We start from the raw sequence: 19,441 nt of genomic DNA, 5'->3' as shown, positions 1-19,441 counted from the left end.
TAATTTTTTTACCATTTTCATTGCAGAATAGTGCTTGAATAATACTTATACTGCTCTGTTGTGTATTGTTTTAACATTGTGATAGAACAACTTCATATGGATTTTGAAATTATCAAATAACTTCCACTAATCAGTTAATCAACCAATCAATCCATGTGTTGTGTGTCAGGTGGAGAGGCTGAGGGCAGAGCTGATGTACGAGAGGAGGAGCAGTGAGGAGCAGCTGGGCAGATTTGAGGAGGAGAGGAGGGTCTGGCAGCAGGAAAAGGAAAAGGTGATCCGCTACCAGAAGCAGCTGCAGCAGAACTACATCCAGATGTACAGGAGGAACAGAGATCTGGAGAGAGTGATGAGAGAGCTCAGTCTAGAGCTGGAGAACAGAGATGTAGAGGACTACGACATCCACAGCGGCAGCAACGACATCCACTTCGAGGAGATCGCCGCTACTGAGATCTAGAGGGACCATACAGGGTGTCCTCTCGCCCCAGTGAGATTTAGAGACCAGACAGGGGCGTTGTCTAACCCCAGTGAGATTTAGAGACCAGACAGGGCGTAGTCTAACCCCAGTGATATTTAGACACCAGACAGGGCGTTGTCTAACCCCAGTGAGATTTAGAGACCAGACAGGGCGTAGTCTAACCCCAGTGAGATTTAGACACCAGACAGGGCGTAGTCTAACCCCAGTGAGATTTAGAGACCAGACAGGGCGTAGTCTAACCCCAGTGAGATTTAGAGACCAGATAGGGGCGTTGTCTAACCCCAGTGTCCTCTCGCTCCCATGACAATTAGTACCAGCACCCTGATTTGATCTGATTTCCCCATCACTGCTACTGAGAGGTCTGCGTCCAAAATGGAACCCTATTCGCTATGTAGTGCACTTATTTTGGATAGAGAACAGGTTACCGTTTTAAATTTGCATCCAGACTACAGAGGGTGTACCTGGACTTACTCCCCTAACCACAGTACCAGCACTCTTTACTTCTCTACACTCTTGGGAAAGAATGTGCTATCTAGAACCTAAACGGGTTCTTTGTCTGTTCTCATAGGATAACCCTTTGAATAACTAGTTTTGGTTCCAGATAGAACCCTTTTGGTTCCAGGCAGAACCTCAAACCAAAAAGGGTTCCCCCATGGGGACAGCCGAAGTATACTTTTGGAACCCTTTTTTCTAAGTGTGTATGCTGGCATGGACATTAAGGGAGCATCTCTGTCTCAGGGTTGATTTACTGTACTAGACACTGGGATGCACCCTCCTCTAGGCCCTCACAGGAACAGCTGACTACCTGCAGTCAGAAAGGACTCCATCACTTCGTCATTCGGACTTGAAAGAAGTTTAGGGTGTATCTCAACAGTTTAAAGTGGCTTCCTTTCCAGATTGAGATTCACCCTCAGACCAACACATCCTCATTGCCTTCTCACATGGGTTTGATTTCCCAGCTATAGTACCAGCACTCTATGGGACGTATACTATGACTTTTGACTTGAGAAACAAGCAGGCATCACTCAAACCTTGCTCAAATCAGGGTATTGAAAGCAATGGGAGTCGCAGAAAAAGGGCACAGATCTCAGATCAAGTGAAATCATATCTGTATATAGCACACAGGGGTGACTATCTGACGACCAGCACATAATGATGACATCACAATAAAGATGACATCACCCCTCGACTGTGTTTACGTTTGTCCACAGGACTCAGAGCAAAAGTCCCACTTTTACAATGTGTTCTCATGTTACATATACACTATTCAATGGATCATCAACTGATCTAGACGTAGCAATTTTAAGCTACAGCCTGGTCTTTTCTGAGTTACAGAAACACTGGAGTATTTTAATGGAATGTATAAGGACTCTTTGCACATAGTAGGTGTCAACCATTCAGTTATCAACACCGGCTAAGACACAAACTAGGCTACACCAAGAGAATACCTGGGATCATTGTGCACAAAAACTCATAATGCTCTTTTCAGTTCTGGACGTGACTGTTCTGTCTTTCTCATGTAGTTGACCTCTTTGTATGGACACAGAAGAGATAGAAGCATGTAGCAATAAGAGGGAGTGCAGCTTGGGAGATCTCGCTCTCATATCAAAGGAAGAAACAAATCTCTCTCTCTTTCCTGTTAACTAGCACAGATTTTCATATCAAAGGAAGAAACAAACATTTATTGGTTAAAACTAAAGCTGCCCGTCAAAGATATTGATGCTGCATCGGCTGCTGGGACTGTTATGGAGCCTTCTTGGATCCGTGAGGTTAGGGGTCGTGGATCAGGAAGCCTTTGGTGGCACTTTCCCTGATGGTATCACAGTGAAAGCAACAAAACATCAATGCCAAACTGTACTGTAGACCTCCCTCCCTTGTCCTCTCTCACTGTCACACACTCTGGACTGTGAATACTCTTCCGAGTATTACTAGACCCCCCCCCTCTCCCTCCCTCACTCAAAAAAACCAAATAACACTTCCTAGTCTTCCTGTCCATGACTGTGAGACTCCCTCACTGACATGTAGATAATGTGGGTGGCATGATTGCATGTCTTTCCCTGTCTGTCAGAGTCGGTCCAGATAATGTAGGGGTTTGTGCTGGACATTGCATGATAGATTAGCCTAAGGCATGACACCCCGGTCATTATGGAACTGTTACACTGGTTATGTTATTGCCTTGGGAGCTCCAAGGGGGATGGGACTGAAATCTCTGGTCAACATATTGGCAGCCACCGGGAACCATAGAAATAAACTTACTATAATGTAATTCTATGTCTATGCTGGGAACCATGAATTAATAAGGTGGTCTTCAGTTGTGCTTTCTCATAAGAATGGATTCAACTAGAGGTGTGATCTTTTGTATTACAGAGTAAAACAAAGTATATAAAAAAAGATTCTTAACAGATAAATAAAAATCAATATGATCTATGATGATGATGTGTATATTTTTTATATAGCGCCTGAAGATATTTTGTGGTAACACCGGTACCATTGTGGGTTTAATATACAAAGTATAATAAAGATTTGTATATATCTTTGCAGCACCACACATATCCCAATGAGATGATCAATAAGAATTGGAAAAGGTCTAGAAAGAGTGGAGTGATCTATTGCATGCATTAAAAATCATTTTTTACATCATATTTTACAAACTCAATAATTTTTTGTTGACCAAGCTGCATTTTGATTCAACTTACTGTAATATAAACGCAACATGCAACAATTTCAAAGATTTTACTGAGTTACCGTTCATATAAGGAAATCAGTCAATTGAAATAAATAAATTAGGCCATAATCTATGGATTTCACATGACTGGGCACAGGTGCAGCCATGGGTGGGCCTTGGAGGGCATAGGCCCACCCACTGGGGAGCCAGACCCAGACAATTTTTTCCCCACAAAAGAGCTTTATTAATGACATAAATACCCCCCAGACAATCTCACAGGTGAAGAAGCCAGATGTGGAGGTCCTGGGCTGGCGTGGTTACACATGGTCTGCGGTTCTGAGACCGGTTGGACGTACTGCAAAATTCTCTAAAACAACGTGGGAGGTGGATTATGGTAGACAAATAAACATTTAATTATCTGGCAACAGCTCTGGTGGACATTCCTGCAGTCAGCTGCCAATTGCACGCTCCCTCAAAACCTGACACATCTGTGGCATTGTGTTGTGTGACAAAACTGCACATTTTAAAGTGGCCTTTTATTGTCCCCAGCACAAGGTGCACCTGTGTAATAATCATGTTTAATCAGCTTCTTTTTATGCCATACCTGTAAAGTGGTTGGATTATTTTAGCAAAGGAGAAATGCTCACTAACAGGGATGTAAACAAATTTGAGAGAAATAAGCTTTTTGTGCATATGGAAAATGTGTGATTTTTTGGGGGGGACCAACACTTTACATGTTCCATTTATATTTTTGTTCAGTGTATATACAAAAATTTGGGAAATATCCAGCTTTTAGCCAAGGTTTACATTGGTCAGCACATTAATGGTCATCATTGTTCAATGCGATTGATCTTTCATTTGGCTGTCATCATCATCATTCATGTCACATATCTTCATAATTTGTTGTGTTTGGCATCTTCAGACTACATGTGTTAACACAAAGCATTTAATCCAAATAATATTTCATGTGTGTTCATCACATAGAAACAGATACCTCCATCATATCCTCTGTAGCATGATTTTAACACAAGTGGAATAAGTAGCACAGGTGTAGTGAACCCTTTTCACATCTCTCACTGTTTTTCAGTATCCCATAATAACCATTTGCTGTGTAAATGTCTGACAACGAACGACATTCTAGTCCTTTACGCAGACAAAATATATATTTCAAATGTAGCCACTGCGTCTAGACCAAAGCAACGCGTTTGTTTATTAGTCTTGTTTGTTTTCTTCCTTAGTGTGCATAAATATACAATTATATATTTGTGTATTTAGTGTTTTGTTTATTAATCTGTGGTGTTTGTAGTCATTCATGTATATTTTCATGCTGTAAATTTCTTCGACAAAATGACTTTTTATTAAAAGATACACAATGTCCCCATGGTTGTTGGAATTCCCTGTAGTGCATTGGTACACATACATATATATATGTGTGTGTATATATATGTGTGTGTGTGTGTGTGTGTATATATATACAGTGGGGCAAAAAAGTATTTAGTCAGCCACCAATTGTGCATGTTCTCCCACTTAAAAAGATGAGAGAGGCCTGTAATTTTCATCATAGGTACACTTCAACTATGACAGACATAATGAGAAAAAAAATCCAGAAAATCACATTGTAGGTTTTTAAATGAATTTATTTGCAAATTATGGTGGAAAATAAGTATTTGGTCAATAACAAAAGTTTATCTCAATACTTTGTTATATACCCTTTGTTGGCAATGACAGAGGTCAAACGTTTTCTGTAAGTCTTCACAAGGTTTTCACACACTGTTGCTGGTATTTTGGCCCATTCCTCCATGCAGATCTCCTCTAGAGCAGTGATGTTTTGGGGCTGTTGCTGGGCAACACGGACTTTCAACTCCCTCCAAAGATTTTCTATGGGGTTGAGATCTGGAGACTGGCTAGGCCACTCCAGGACCTTGAAATGCTTCTTACGAAGCCACTCCTTCGTTGCCCGGGCGGTGTGTTTGGGATCATTGTCATGCTGAAAGACCCAGCCACGTTTCATCTTCAATGCCCTTGCTGATGGAAGGAGGTTTTCACTCAAAATCTCACGATACATGGCCCCATTCATTCTTTCCTTTACACTGATCAGTCGTCCTGGTCCCTTTGCAGAAAAACAGCCCCAAAGCATGATGTTTCCACCCCCATGCTTCACAGTAGGTATGGTGTTCTTTGGATGCAACTCAGCATTCTTTGTCCTCCAAACACGACGAGTTGAGTTTTTACCAAAAAGTTATATTTTGGTTTCATCTGACCATATGACATTATCCCAATCTTCTTCTGGATCATCCAAATGCTCTCTAGCAAACTTCAGACGGGCCTGGACATGTACTGGCTTAAGCAGGGGGACACGTCTGGCACTGCAGGATTTGAGTCCCTGGCGGCGTAGTGTGTTACTGATGGTAGGCTTTGTTACTTTGGTCCCAGCTCTCTGCAGGTCATTCACTAGGTCCCCCTGTGTGGTTCTGGGATTTCTGCTCACCGTTCTTGTGATCATTTTGACCCCACGGGGTGAGATCTTGCGTGGAGCCCCAGATCGAGGGAGATTATCAGTGGTCTTGTATGTCTTCCATTTCCTAATAATTGCTCCCACAGTTGATTTCTTCAAACCAAGCTGCTTACCTATTGCAGATTCAGTCTTCCCAGCCTGATGCAGGTCTACAATTTTGTTTCTGGTGTCCTTTGACAGCTCTTTGGTCTTGGCCATAGTGGAGTTTGGAGTGTGACTGTTTGAGGTTGTGGACAGGTGTCTTTTATACTGATAACAAGTTCAAACAGGTGCCATTAATACAGGTAACGAGTGGAGGACAGAGGAGCCTCTTAAAGAAGAAGTTACAGGTCTGTGAGAGCCAGAAATCTTGCTTGTTTGTAGGTGACCAAATACTTATTTTCCACCATAATTTGCAAATAAATTCATTAAAAATCCTACAATGTGATTTTCTGGATTTCTTTTTCTCATTTTGTCTGTCATAGTTGAAGTGTACACCTATGATGAAAATTACAGGCCTCTCTCATCTTTTTAAGTGGGAGAACTTGCACAATTGGTGGCTGACTAAATACGTTTTTGCCCCACTGTATATATATATATATATGTTGCAACTGGCTGAAGTGAAGAAGGCTTTTCGGGGCGAATCCTAACACATTTTCACTCTCTGCCATTGATATTAATGCACGACTAGAGCATATCTATATAAAAGGCGAGATGGTGCACTGTGCAGTGCACAATGCGCCTTTGGACGAATCCCGGCCTTAGTAAAAATGTGACTTAAGTGGAAGTTAGGATTCACATTTATCAGTTGATAACTGAACTACTTCCATTAACGACAGAACACGATCCAGAGACACAGGAAGACTGTGTAAAGTGTAAATAAAATGAACATTTACTGTGATCAATTTGTATGATGATCAAAAGGCATTATAGATGCACCTGATTACATGCTAGTTACGTGCGTAGTATGCATCAACTAAATGTATATAACAGAAGCTTATTTCACCATACTGCCTTTGAACATTATACAGCAGCCAGACACTCCAGCAAGTCATATGTAAGCATCTCTCTTTGTCTCATAAATGTAAAAGGCACTATGCGTAATGTACTACACTGGTGATTCTTTGGAGTTAGGAACCTAAACTTAGCCTTTGACCTGGCATCAGTCCTTCCCAGACCCATGTAGTCCCTCTTTTCCATGGATCTATCCCAGCTCTAGCCAATCTTTCCCAGCCTTAGCCCCACTCCCTGCACCAGACCCACACAGTCCCTCTCCCACCCTCTCACCCCAGTCCTAGCCCCTCTCTCCTACCTTCTCTCACCCCAGCCCCTCTCCTACCTTCTCGCTACCCCCAACTTCTCTCACCCCAGCCCTAGCCCCTCTCCTACCTTCTCTCTACCCCCTTCTCACCCCAGCCCCTCTCCTACCTTCTCACCCCAGCCCCTCTACCCCCAACTTCTCAACCCAGCCCCTCTCTCCTACCTTCTCTCTCACCCCAGCCCCTCTCCTACCTTCTCTCACCCCAGCCCTAGCCACTCTCCTACCTTCTCTCACCCCAGCCCCTCTCCTACCTTCTCTCTACCCCCCAACTTCTCTCACCCCAGCCCCTCTCCTACCTTCTCGCTACCCCCAACTTCTCTCACCCCAGCCCCTCTCCTACCTTCTCGCTACCCCCAACCCTAGCCCCTCTCTCCTACCTTCTCTCAGCCCAGCCCCTCTCCTACCTTCTCGCTACCCCCAACTTCTCTTACCCCAACCCTAGCCCCTCTCTCCTACCTTCTCTTACCCTAGCCCCTCTCCTACCTTCTCGCTACCCCCAACTTCTCTCACCCCAGCCCCTCCTACCTTCTCTCTACCCCCAACTTCTCTCACCCCAGCCCCTCTCCTACCCCCAACTTCTCTCACCAGCCCCTCTCTCCTACCTTCTCTCTACCCCCAACTTCTCTCACCCAGCCCTAGCCCCTCTCTCCTACCTTCTCTCTACCCAGCCCCTCTCTCATACCTTCTCTCTACCCAGCCCCTCTCTCCTACCTTCTCTCACCCCAGTCCTAGTTTAAGCCATGCCACTGGTCCTCATATCCTGCATTTAACATTTAGGTTCTCCAACTCCTACACGTCTTCACAGGCTCAGTCCACAAGCCTGATCCAGAAACATGGCTCTGTTGGCCAGAAACAGTTTTAAACAGGCCAGAAACACTACTTTAAACAGAGCTGAATTTTGTACCAATGTACTAGACATCTATTAAACTACAACAATGACTTTTGACATAATACAGAGGCTTAATCTGGACTATAAATCTCATAACGCTGGATACAGTCATCGCTCTCTGGCAGGACCCCTACGGACTGAGATGCTCCCTGGAACGGTGCGTGTGGTTACGTGTGCATGTTTTTTGTTCTCTGCTTTCACAAAATAAAGTTCCCATCCATTGATGATCCATATACTAATATGGATAGCTAGCTGCTGACTTCTGACAATGCTAGATAACCTTTTTATTCTATGGGGTGTTTTCTCCAAAAATGTAAGTTCATATAAGAAAACGGATACATATAATCAAGTCCATCTTTGATAAATAGTATTTATCACATTATTGTTATACACAAAGCAAGCACAGTAGTCCCACATGTCGACTGCAGTTACAACAAAATGTAAAAACATTTTAATTTTGGCAGTATTTCCTGTTTGCTATGGAAACAACCATTATCCTTTTTGCCCTAGAGGAGAAGCAAGCTTATTGGTCAGTGTCGAGGTACCCATGCTGCTCTCCTCTGAGAATAGACCATTCCCTTCCATTGCAGCCTAGCTGGAGCGAGCCATCTCCTCCTCTTTAAGTCGACATGTGTTCTGGTTTGAACACCATCTCAGATAATTTCCAGTGGATGGGTGAACTGCACCTCAGAGCATCCTTGTAGACAGGCCAGTAGTACTGGGCTCCCGAGTGGCGCAGCGGTCTAAGGCACTACATCTCAGTGCAAGAGCCGTCACTACAGTCTCTGGTTCGAATCCAGAATGCATCACATATGTTTGTGATTGGGAGTCCCATAGGACGGCGCACAATTGGCCTAGCGTCTTCCGGGTTTGGCCGGTGTAGGCCGTCATTGTAACTGACTTGCCTAGTTAAATAAAGGTTCAATAAAAATACTGTGTGTAGTACTTGTGTAAGCCTGACAGTGGATTCCTCTGATGCAAGTCAGCTGTTCCCTTGAAAATCTTGACGAACACCACTGGGTCATTGGCCTTGTTGCTGAACACTGCATGCGGATGGGTCACACGCTGCAGAGACTCACCGTCCACTGAAACCAGCTCATACCTCGCCTGGAGACACACACAAAGACAGGTTAGAGGTACAGACGCCAACACATGCTTACTGTGCAGTGACCTGGGCTCCCACTCAGCATCTACTGCTCTCCTTCATCCCAGTACATTCATTACCATATTCTCTCGCTCGCTCACACACACACGCTCAAGGTTTACCCTCAGCGGAAGGTTATGTTGAAAACACACACACACACACACAATGCATTGTTTAATGCAGGAAGAGTTCTAGAACCCTGAGGAGAGGAACTTCCTGTGATGTCATCAGGGCTCGCTGAGGATGCACCTGGCGGACAACCCCAATGAAGGGTCACACACAATCACAAGGCCAGAGGTATGTGACATTACAAGGTCTCTTCTCGATTTCCCCCAAACCAGGGCCCTGTTGGAACTCTGAAAATACATCTCCCCTCATGAAACTAATGTTTGATAGCGTTGGTTAACCCAAAACATTGCTGCCTTCCCTTCCGTGACACCAGCACCAAAATACTTCAATCCATTTATCTATAAAGCAAAGTAATTTTGAATATTAGACAATCTCATTCATCCTCTTAGGTAAACATTTACTTATCTTTTTGGGCCTTTCTCTCTCGCCCTGTCCCTGTCTAGCCAATGGGCATAATCCACATGTAAGTGTGTTTAACATTAGTTAGATGGGCATTGCTCCTAGTAGGTAGTGGATCACTGTCCAGACTCCAGGTCATATGTCTGGAGACAGCAACACCAGAACTCTAGGACAGGGTAAATCGTATAATCCTGGTGCTGTTGACTACACAGTGACCTTACTCAGCTAACAGCACAGATGAAAAGGAGACACACACACACACACACACACAGAGAGAGACACAGAGAGAGAGACACAGAGAGAGAGACACAGAGAGAGAGACACAGAGAGAGAGACACAGAGAGAGAGACACAGAGAGAGAGACACAGAGAGAGAGACACAGAGAGAGACACACAGAGAGAGACACACAGAGAGAGACACACACACACCTGGTGGCTAGCTAAAAGGTAGGGTGTTTTCAGACAGGAACAGGGGGACAGGAAAGCCTGCTGTAGTTGTCTACTTGGTCTCTGTGTGGGAGACAGCCAGCAGACACACCAGATAAGGACCGGCTATCAGACTACGCCAGCGAGGTGTGAGGCTGAGTTAAGAAACTGGAGATGGGGGGGGGGTCAGAGTAGAGCAAACCAACCATGTCTCTGTTTCCCTCTCTCTCCCAACCATTTCTCTCCCTCCTTGTCCTTCCCCTCCTTCTCAAAGGTCTCTGTCGCATGCGTATGTATGTGTGTGTGAAAGGGGGATTCTAAGGGGAAGTTCTTAGAAACTGAAAGGCTTAGCCGACACCAGATCCCCAGAGTGTATGACACTAATCGGACCTGGGAAGTGCTGTCACCAGGTTCACGGCAGCAACACACACACGATATTGCTGCACTGTTGGAGCTAGAAACATAAGCATTTTGCTGCACCTGCGATAACATCTGCAAAACTCTACTGTACGTGACCAATAAATGAAGCTGTGACCTAGTATCTCTCAGGTTAGAGAGCTGTGACCTAGTATCTCTCAGGTTAGAGAGCTGTGACCTAGTATCTCTCAGGTTAGAGAGCTGTGACCTAGTATCTCTCAGGTTAGAGAGCTGTGACCTAGTATCTCTCAGGTTAGAGAGCTGTGACCTAGTATCTCTCAGGTTACAGAGCTGTGACCTAGTATCTCTCAGGTTAGAGAGCTGTGACCTAGTATCTCTCAGGTTAGAGAGCTGTGACCTAGTATCTCTCAGGTTAGAGAGCTGTGACCTAGTATCTCTCAGGTTAGAGAGCTGTGACCTAGTATCTCTCAGGTTAGAGAGCTGTGACCTAGTATCTCTCAGGTTAGAGAGCTGTGACCTAGTATCTCTCAGGTTACAGAGCTGTGACCTAGTATCTCTCAGGTTACAGAGCTGTGACCTAGTATCTCTCAGGTTACAGAGCTGTGACCTAGTATCTCTCAGGTTACAGAGCTGTGACCTAGTATCTCTCAGGTTACAGAGCTGTGACCTAGTATCTCTCAGGTTACAGAGCTGTGACCTAGTATCTCTCAGGTTACAGAGCTGTGACCTAGTATATCTTAGGTTACAGAGCTGTGACCTAGTATCTCATAGGTTACAGAGCTACAGTATGTCTCTCAGACATCACCCCCCTTTCACCTCACTGTAACCTCTGACCTGATCCCCCTGCTTCATTCAGGATCTTTCTTTCTGGTAATACACTCTGGCTAAGATATTATAGGGTGTCCAATCAAAAACATTTTGACCAATATGTAAAATAATATGTTAATTGTGTAGATACTCCTCTAAGAAACCCCATGGTCTCCATCATAATCCGTTGAAAAGTTATTGGAGTTTTTACCCTTGTAGGATGGTCAAAATTAGAGTGACTAAATCAATGGAGGCCAGAGAACAGTGGTCATAAATCAGGAGAATAGCATTGTGTCAGCCAGGCTGGATGCTGTGAGAGAATTAAGGCTAACTCATTTTTCTTCTCAAATCCGGAGGACATAAAACAATATAGAGGTAAGATCGATATCAATGTTGAGACATGACATTTTGTATTTTCATATTTAATTCTATGCTTTTAATTTTAATATGAACAAAAACAGGCGTATCTCTGTGAAATGTCAACGGAGCACTGAGCGTACCTACCACAAGCTTTTTATTTTCAAAGCCTTTTACATTTATTTCAGCTCGTGTCATGCTAACTTATCTATTTGCGACCCACGGAAACAACTTGGAAGACGTGAAATCCGATGAGGCTGCACCACTCTGTCAACAGAGCTCAGTGCTTTTTATCAGATGTATTAGGTTATGAAATATGACCTCTAGGATATAATATTAATGATGTCAGAGAACGACCCCACTGAGCGATTCATAACATGAAGAATCATATTTGTCTTGGTCAAATGTATTTTATAACATAAGAAAGTGAAACGTCATCACCAAAGCGTGTTTTCACCCACTCTGGTTAGAGTGGGTGAGTGGAGTGGACACCCTACATATCATTCAGGAGACGCACACTCACACACTCAGCTATTGTACACTATTCTCCTCACAGAGCTGTGAGCAAGGTGACTTCCTCATGTTTTGGTCAGCTGGCGCCCATCCGAACTCGGCGAGGTGAACCGAACGATTATACTCAAATACTCCCTTGAAAGACAGTACTATGTTCAGACACCGTTGTCAATATACACTTCCTCAAAATAGTCACAATGTATGTAATTAAGGAATTCATTTTGGCGTTTTTGCCGAGGATATCTTCGTCACTCAACTTTACATCTAACTAAGATGTTTGGTGCAGTATTTCTCCAGTGAAAAAATTTGCATGAAAGCGAGTCGGCTATCATTGAATGACAAACACTTCATTGAACAATCCCTACTGTTGACCAATAACCAACGAAGGGGCGAAGACTTCGGCACTGAACTTAGTCTTGCCTCGAGAAGGGGAAAAAAGTGTGCACGAACAGCTGAAAAAACCCTTTGATGACCAAAACGAACAAAAACATCACAAAACATTATAATGCATTATAAATACAAAAGTATGTGGACACCCCTTAAAATTAGTGGATTCAGATTTTTCTGCCACAACTGTTGCTTCGAGCACAAAGCATTGCAATCTCCATAGACAAACATTTGTAGTAGAATCGTCTGTCCTCGGTTGCAACACTCACTAGTTCCAAACGGCCTCTGGAAGCAGCGTCACCATAAGAGCTGTTTGTCGGGAGCATCATGAAATGGCCGAGCAGCCGCTCACAAGCCTAAGATCACCATGCGCAATCCCAAGCATCGGCTGGAGTGGTGTAAAGCTCGCCGCCATTGGACTCTGGAGCAGCGGAAACGCATTCTCTGGAGTGATGAATCAAACGTCACTATCTGGAAGTCCGACTGACGAATCTGGGTTTGGTGGATGCCAAGAGAACGCTACCTGCCCCAATACATAGCATCAACTGTAAAGTTTGGTGGAGAAGGAATAATGGTCTGGGGCTGTTTTTCATGGTTTGGGCCCCGTATTTCAAGTGAAGGAAAACGTTAAAGCTACAGCATACAATGACATTCTAGATGATTCTGTGCTTCCAACTTTGTGGCAACAGTTTGGTGAAGGCCCTTTCCTGTTTCAGCATGACAATGCCCCTGTGCACAAAGCGAGGTCCATACAGAAATGGTTTGTTGAGATCGGTGTGGAAGAACTTGACTGGCCTGCACAGGGCCCTGACCTCAACCCCATGAACACCTTTGGGATGAATTGGAACGCCGACTGCGAGCATTAGTGCCCAACCTCACGAATGCTCGTGGCTGAATGGAAGCAAGTTATTGAACAATCCCGAGCGGCACAGCGGTCTAAGGCACTACATATAAGTGCCTGAGGCGTCACAACAGACCCTGGTTCGATTCCAGGCTGTATCACAACCGGCAGTGATTGGGAGTCCCATAGGGCGGCGCACAATTGGCCCAGCGTCGTCTGGGTTAGGGTTTGGCCAGGGTAGGCCGTCATTGTAAATATGACTTGCCTAGTTAAATAAAAGGTAAAAAATATTTAAATAAAGTACCCGCAGCAGTGTTCCAACACCAAGTGGAAATTCTTCCCAGAAGAGTAGAGGCTGCTATAGCAGCAAAGGGGGGGACCAACTCCATATTAATGCCCATGATTTTGGAATGAGATGTTTGACGAGCTGGTGTCCACGTAATTTTGGTCATGTAGAGTATACGCAAACTGTTCTGGATGGGAAGCATGCGGGTGTCTTAAAATAGTTTCCTCTCTCCACCACTTCGCTCTCATTCTACCACTCATAAGACTGTCAGTCAGACAAAAGCCTGACACACCAACACAGGCACACACACTAGCAAAGCCTTTTCATTCAGGTATTGTAGACTCAGAGTTCTGAGCCCAGGCCAAACTTGACTGTTGTTTACAAACGTCACAGACCAATACATATCGCTAAACACATCACCTTGTATTATATGGCTCAGCTTGGATTAAAGCATGAGCTGCCGGAATATTACAGTGATCTCCTAAAGAAGCTTACCATCAGAGCGTCACTGGTAGAGGCAGCTCCTCCTGGAAACATCATCTCATTCTCCATCCCACCTGAGATACTGATACCTGTAGAGACACGGAATATCTCCACAGAGTGCCAGTGTAGGTGTAGGCTTTTGCCAATCAACTAAAAATCATAGTCTTTAGTACAAGACTAAGTTGAATCAGTTGTGTTACTGCTTTGGCAAGATTGAAATCCTGCATCTACAGGGGAAGATTACCAACTGTTGCTGTAGACTAAAGAGACACAGTAAATAGCCTTACTAAGGGTCTTTTTCAGACTGGGCCATTAATAACAATAAGCAGGTGATGCACTGACCTCTACTGGTGGGGCCGGGTACTAGGCTACTGATTAGTGGGCGGCTGACTGATGGGCATACTCACCCAGAGACTGTTTCGTCTTAAAGATGGTCAACGTGGCGATCTCATGTCCTGAACTGGTACAGGTGGTATGTTTCCATGGTGACCATTCTGCAACTGTCCTGGCGAATATCTGTTCACTTGTTTCCCCTTCCCTGTCTGTCCCAGTCCCCCCTCTCCCTCCCTGTCGAGAGGGTTCAATCCTGCGGAGGGGGCTCAGGGGGAGGGGTTGAGTGTTCCTACCTCCCCTCTCAGCACTGCACTCCCATTGGTCCATTTTGCCCCTCCCGCTGTGTCCATTCCTCACAGGCGACCACCCCCGCTCTGGAGTGGTATCTTCCGACAGCAATGAGGTCTAATCATAGAGCCGGGGCGTACCATTCTCACTACGTGGGGAGTAGATCGGTTGGCGTTGGCGTAGGGTGGTGTGTGGGGACTTGGCGAGGAGCCATTTGAGCGGTGAGGGGATCATGAGCGGAAGGTGTGGTGTTTGTTGCAGGAGACCTGAGAGGCCAGACAGACGGTCTATCTTAAAGTCCTGGGCTGGCTGAAGCTGGAAACCACCATGGTAGTCTGGAGAGAAGATATACATGACATCATACATATTAGCAGACACACGCAAAGACAGACACAGACTCAGTCCTTTAACCCCAGTAGACCAACAGTATTGTACTATAGTTTTACACCCTCCCAGCCCTGGTCAACCCTCTGTGTTTGACAGTGACATTGCGTGGGAGTTCTCTTGTGTCAGTCAACACAAAATGGAGTCCATTCACCCCAGGAACCATCAGCAACTCTCTATCGGAAGCCATCACACCCACCTACTCAGTAACATGAGTAATAGTAGGCAATTAAGGTCACAGTTATAAAAACTTAGAACACTGAAGACACCATTCTACTGACTCTGAAAAACACCAAGAAGAACTACCTGTACACAGCCAATCTGTAAATAGCACACCCGACTACCTCCTCTCCATGTTATTACTTACCCTCTTGCACCCCAGTATCTCTACTTGCACATCATCATCTGCACATCTATCACTCCAGTATTAACGCTAAATTGTAAATATTTTCGCCTGTAGGGCCTATTTATTGCCTACCTCCCTACTCTTCTACATTTGCACACACTGTACATAGATTTTTCAATTTCTTTTATTTTGTGTTATTGACTGTACTTTTGTCTATGTTTAACTCTCGCACTGCTTTGCTTTATCTTCGCCAGGTCGCAGTGGTAAATGATAACGTGTTCTCAACTGGCCTACCTGGTTAAATTAAAAGGTGAAATAAAAAAAATAAAAAACATTTTTAAGCTGCCAGTTGATTCTCTGACTATAACACCCCTTCAGGGCTTTGAGGTAGGCTACTCACTTCTGAAGAGTTCTGTCAAACATGGCAGAAAGGACGGAAAGACCATTCTGCTTTTGGGGCGCACGCTCAGCCGGTTGACACAGAGACGCAGCACCTGGGAAGAAATGTGTATTCAGTTACCAGAACAGGGCAGGATCCAGCAAACACTACTAACCCTTACACTTAGATATGAAAAGAATATGGCTCAAATGCTGAAAGACCATCAGAAGGCATGCTGGAGCTATTACCATATGGCCTTAACATATCAAATACTTTCTAATCCTAGGGGTTGGGGGATAGTGGTCGCTTCAAGGGAGGGCCCAAGTGATTACAAAATACATTCAAGAGTGGAAATTAAGAAATATACATTTACAACACTACATGATAACACAAGATGATAACTGAAATAGCAAAAGTCTTGAATAAGCTAATTAACAGTTAACATTTCATTAACAAAAATGCAGCATAAAGGCTACATACCCTTTGTTCCAAAGACACTCCAAAGTATGCCAGAAAGAAACTCCTTTTAGGCAGTCCACAAATGGGAGAAGTATGAAGACTTTCAAAAAAGTGTGTTAATCCTCCCAGGAAAAAAAAGGAAAAATAAACAAAATAAATCAGCCTCCAAAAATGGCTGAAACTAACATCTGCTCAGAAAAATGTACATCACAAAAACATCCACGAAACTGTAAGCACTTGGATAAGAGTCTAAATGACAAAAAAAGTAGATATTTATTCATTAAAATATAAACAAAGACAATCCACTCATTTGTCTAAAAAAGGTGACAAAAAGTCCAACAAAGAAAATGCCAAGTAGACATTAAAAAAAAGTTGCTGTACATTCTTAGTGTTTCCATGGTGTTTCAAAACAATGCGGTAGCGATGTCTCAAGGATCCCGGATAGACCGGTTTGCAAGTTTTAAAGTTTGAATGGCAAGCAGTAGAAAAAGCTGCAATGTGCATCTCAGTCACACATTTACTTGCATACCCTGTAATGCCACAGGTGTCAGAGGAACACCTGAGAATGTCAATGAAAGTGTCCTTAAAAATAAAAATACTTTCACTTCATAGTTGACCTTAGAATAGAAAAGTATGGGTAACTGCAAAGCAAGTCTTGATGCAGTGTCTTTCTTAATCTCTCCTCATTTTATTTATTTTTTTATGAAATAGAAATAGCCCACAGATAAAAGTCACTCCAAAAATGTCTGAAAAACAAACTTGCAAAAAGAAAAAGATTATCCATAGGATTTTTTTACCAATGCCTAGGGCTACTCTTATTTAGAAAAAATATCCTTGTTCACCTTATTTACATCAAAAAAGATCAGGAGGTTCATCTACAGAGGCTTTGAAAGGTAGAAAAGTTAGGCTAGTCAATGAACATGTCGTTTAATGGGGAAGAAAAAATACGTCTAGAAATAAATCAGTCTTCACAGCAAGAACAAAAGTGAACCAACAGGAGGCCAAGGGAATCTGCAAAATCCACTATTTAAAGATTTAACCGTTAACACAAATCCCATACACAAAAGTATGTGGACACCTCTGACTATATTCTTATAGAATTTTCACAAATGCCTTACTATACTTCATTCTCAAACATTCAATGAATTTATAAAAACGACCATATCTAAAAGTGATCACGTGTCTGAAAACGGTAAAAAAATATATATATAATCTTCCTGGGATGTATATGAACAGATCTAAGATTACATATTGCTAAAACGCTGTCAGTTCCACTTTAAGATCAAAAATGTATTCTAGGCTATCAGAGAGAAAAGACGCATATCCTTTAGCCTTTTTACATCCTATTAGTAAATATTTACACCATTACCAGTAACTGAAATGTAAGTTTTGTTTTTTGCAGGTTTGGATGCAATGTCGAGGTCCAGGCCTATTTCCTTGCAGCGTGGGTAGCACTTTTGAACGCAGATTGCTAAGGACATTGTTTAATTTAATACATTTTATAATATGGCTGTAACGTAACAAAATGTGGAAAAAGTCAAGGGGTCTGAAAACTTTCCGAAGGCACTGTATGCAAATAGGTTTTTGCCCATGTAAGGGAGTATTGTCCTGCTTTCATTGTCTTTGGATCAGGAAGTTCAAACACTTCTGTTAACCACCCAGGTTTTCTTCTCTTGTAATGCATCTTGCTTCTGGCCATTTTTAAAGTCATATCGTTACTCATTTTGCAAAAGAAGATCAAAGTTGTATTCTACAATATCTCAGACATCATGTTGGCAAGCTCTACTAATCCACTTACCTAAATCCAAAAACCTCAACCATTACAGCATTAGCCAGTAAAAATGCAAATCAAGATAATATTTTGCTCCAATTCCGACATTCAATTCTAAGCCTATTTCTTGGCACTTTCAAATATCTTCCAGTCCATTTTGGGGAAGGTTGAGTAACTGACGACACTGACAAATAAACTCAGGAAAAAAAGAAATGTCCCTTTTTCAGGATCCTGTCTTTCAAAGATAATTCGTAAAAATCCAAATAACTTCACAGATCTTCATTGTAAAGGGTTTAAACACTGTTTCCCATGCTTGTTCAATGAACCATAAACAATTAACAAACATGCAGCTGTGGAACAGTCGTTAAGATACTAACAGCTTAAAGACAGTAGGCAATTAAGGTCACAGTTATAAAAACTTAGGACACTGAAGACACCGTTCTACTGACTCTGAAAAACACCAAAAGAAAATGCCCAAGTTCCCTGCTCATCTGCATGAAATGTGCCTTAGGCATGCAAGGAGGCATGAGGACTGCAGATGTGGCCAGGGCAACAAATTGTAACCCACCGTCGCTAGACCAGACAGGACTGGCAAAAAGTGCTCTTCACTGCCGAGTCGCGGTTTTGTCTCACAAGGGGTGATGGTCAGATTTGCATTTATCGTCGAAGGAATGAGCATTACACCGAGGCCTGTACCCTGGCGAGGGATCGATTTGGAGGTGGAGGGTCCGTCAAGGTCTGGGGCGGTGTCACAGCATCATCGGACTGAGTTTGTTGTCATTGCAGGCAATCTCAAAGTTGTGCGTTACAGGGAAGGCATCCTCCTCCCTCATGTGGTACCCTTCCTGCAGGCTCATCCTGACATAACCCTCCAGCATGACAATGCCACCAGCCATACTGCTCATTCTGTGCGTGATTTCCTGCAAGACATGACTGTCAGTGTTCTGCCATGGCCAGCAAAGAGCCCGGCTCTCAATCCCATTGAGCACGTCTGGGAACTGTTGGATCGGAGGATAAGGGTTAGGGCCAATCCCCTCAGAAATGTCTGGAAACTTGCAGGTGCCTTGGTGGAAGAGTGGGGTATCGCACAGCAAGAACTGGTAAATCTGGTGCAGTCCATGAGGAGATTTACTGCAGTACTTAATGCAGCTGGTGGCCACACCAGATACTGACTGTTACTTTTGATTTTGACCCCCCTTGTTCAGGGACACATTATTCCATTACGGTTAGTCAGATGTCTGTGGAACTTGTTCAGTTTATGTCTCAGTTGTTGAATCATGTTCATACAAATATTTACACGTTAAGTTTGCTGAAAATAAATGCAGTTGACAGTGAGAGGACATTTCTTTTTCTGCTGAGTTTATATTCATCCTCTACAGTTTTGACATTCAAGACTTCAGAGGGAAAGTTCAAATGATTCACAATTGGCTGGAAGAGGAGGACTAGTAGGTAGTTCTACATTGCAGCCGATTTCTGTAGCAGATG

General features: G+C 43.5%; 2 protein-coding genes across 4 annotated transcripts in view; one reads left to right on the top strand and one right to left on the bottom strand.

Moving 5' to 3' along the window:
- The window catches only part of LOC139562723 (leucine zipper putative tumor suppressor 2 homolog), a 92,175-nt gene extending 87,655 nt beyond the window's left edge, over nt 1-4,520 (top strand). For all 3 annotated transcript variants that reach the window (XM_071380688.1, XM_071380689.1, XM_071380686.1), the window contains one exon: nt 170-4,520. In XM_071380688.1, the coding sequence (XP_071236789.1) occupies nt 170-457 (288 nt within the window). In that variant the 3' untranslated portion in view covers nt 458-4,520. The remainder of the gene's footprint in view (nt 1-169) is intronic.
- Nucleotides 4,521-8,197: 3,677 nt separating this feature from the next.
- On the bottom strand, nt 8,198-16,624 carry LOC139562626 (PDZ domain-containing protein 7-like). The gene is made up of 5 exons (XM_071380444.1): nt 16,207-16,624; nt 15,748-15,841; nt 14,404-14,952; nt 14,009-14,085; nt 8,198-8,954 (listed from the first exon to the last, which is right to left on the bottom strand). Exons 3-5 carry the CDS (start codon nt 14,654-14,656, stop codon nt 8,769-8,771), a joined length of 516 nt encoding a protein of 171 aa, XP_071236545.1. The 5' UTR covers nt 14,657-14,952; nt 15,748-15,841; nt 16,207-16,624; the 3' UTR covers nt 8,198-8,768.
- Between the last annotated feature and the right edge of the window lie 2,817 nt (nt 16,625-19,441).

Source organism: Salvelinus alpinus, chromosome 32, assembly GCF_045679555.1.
Source record: "Salvelinus alpinus chromosome 32, SLU_Salpinus.1, whole genome shotgun sequence".
NCBI lineage: Eukaryota > Metazoa > Chordata > Actinopteri > Salmoniformes > Salmonidae > Salvelinus > Salvelinus alpinus.
The sequence above is the reverse complement of the archived record's forward strand: the minus strand, read 5'-3'. Positions and strand labels throughout refer to the sequence as shown.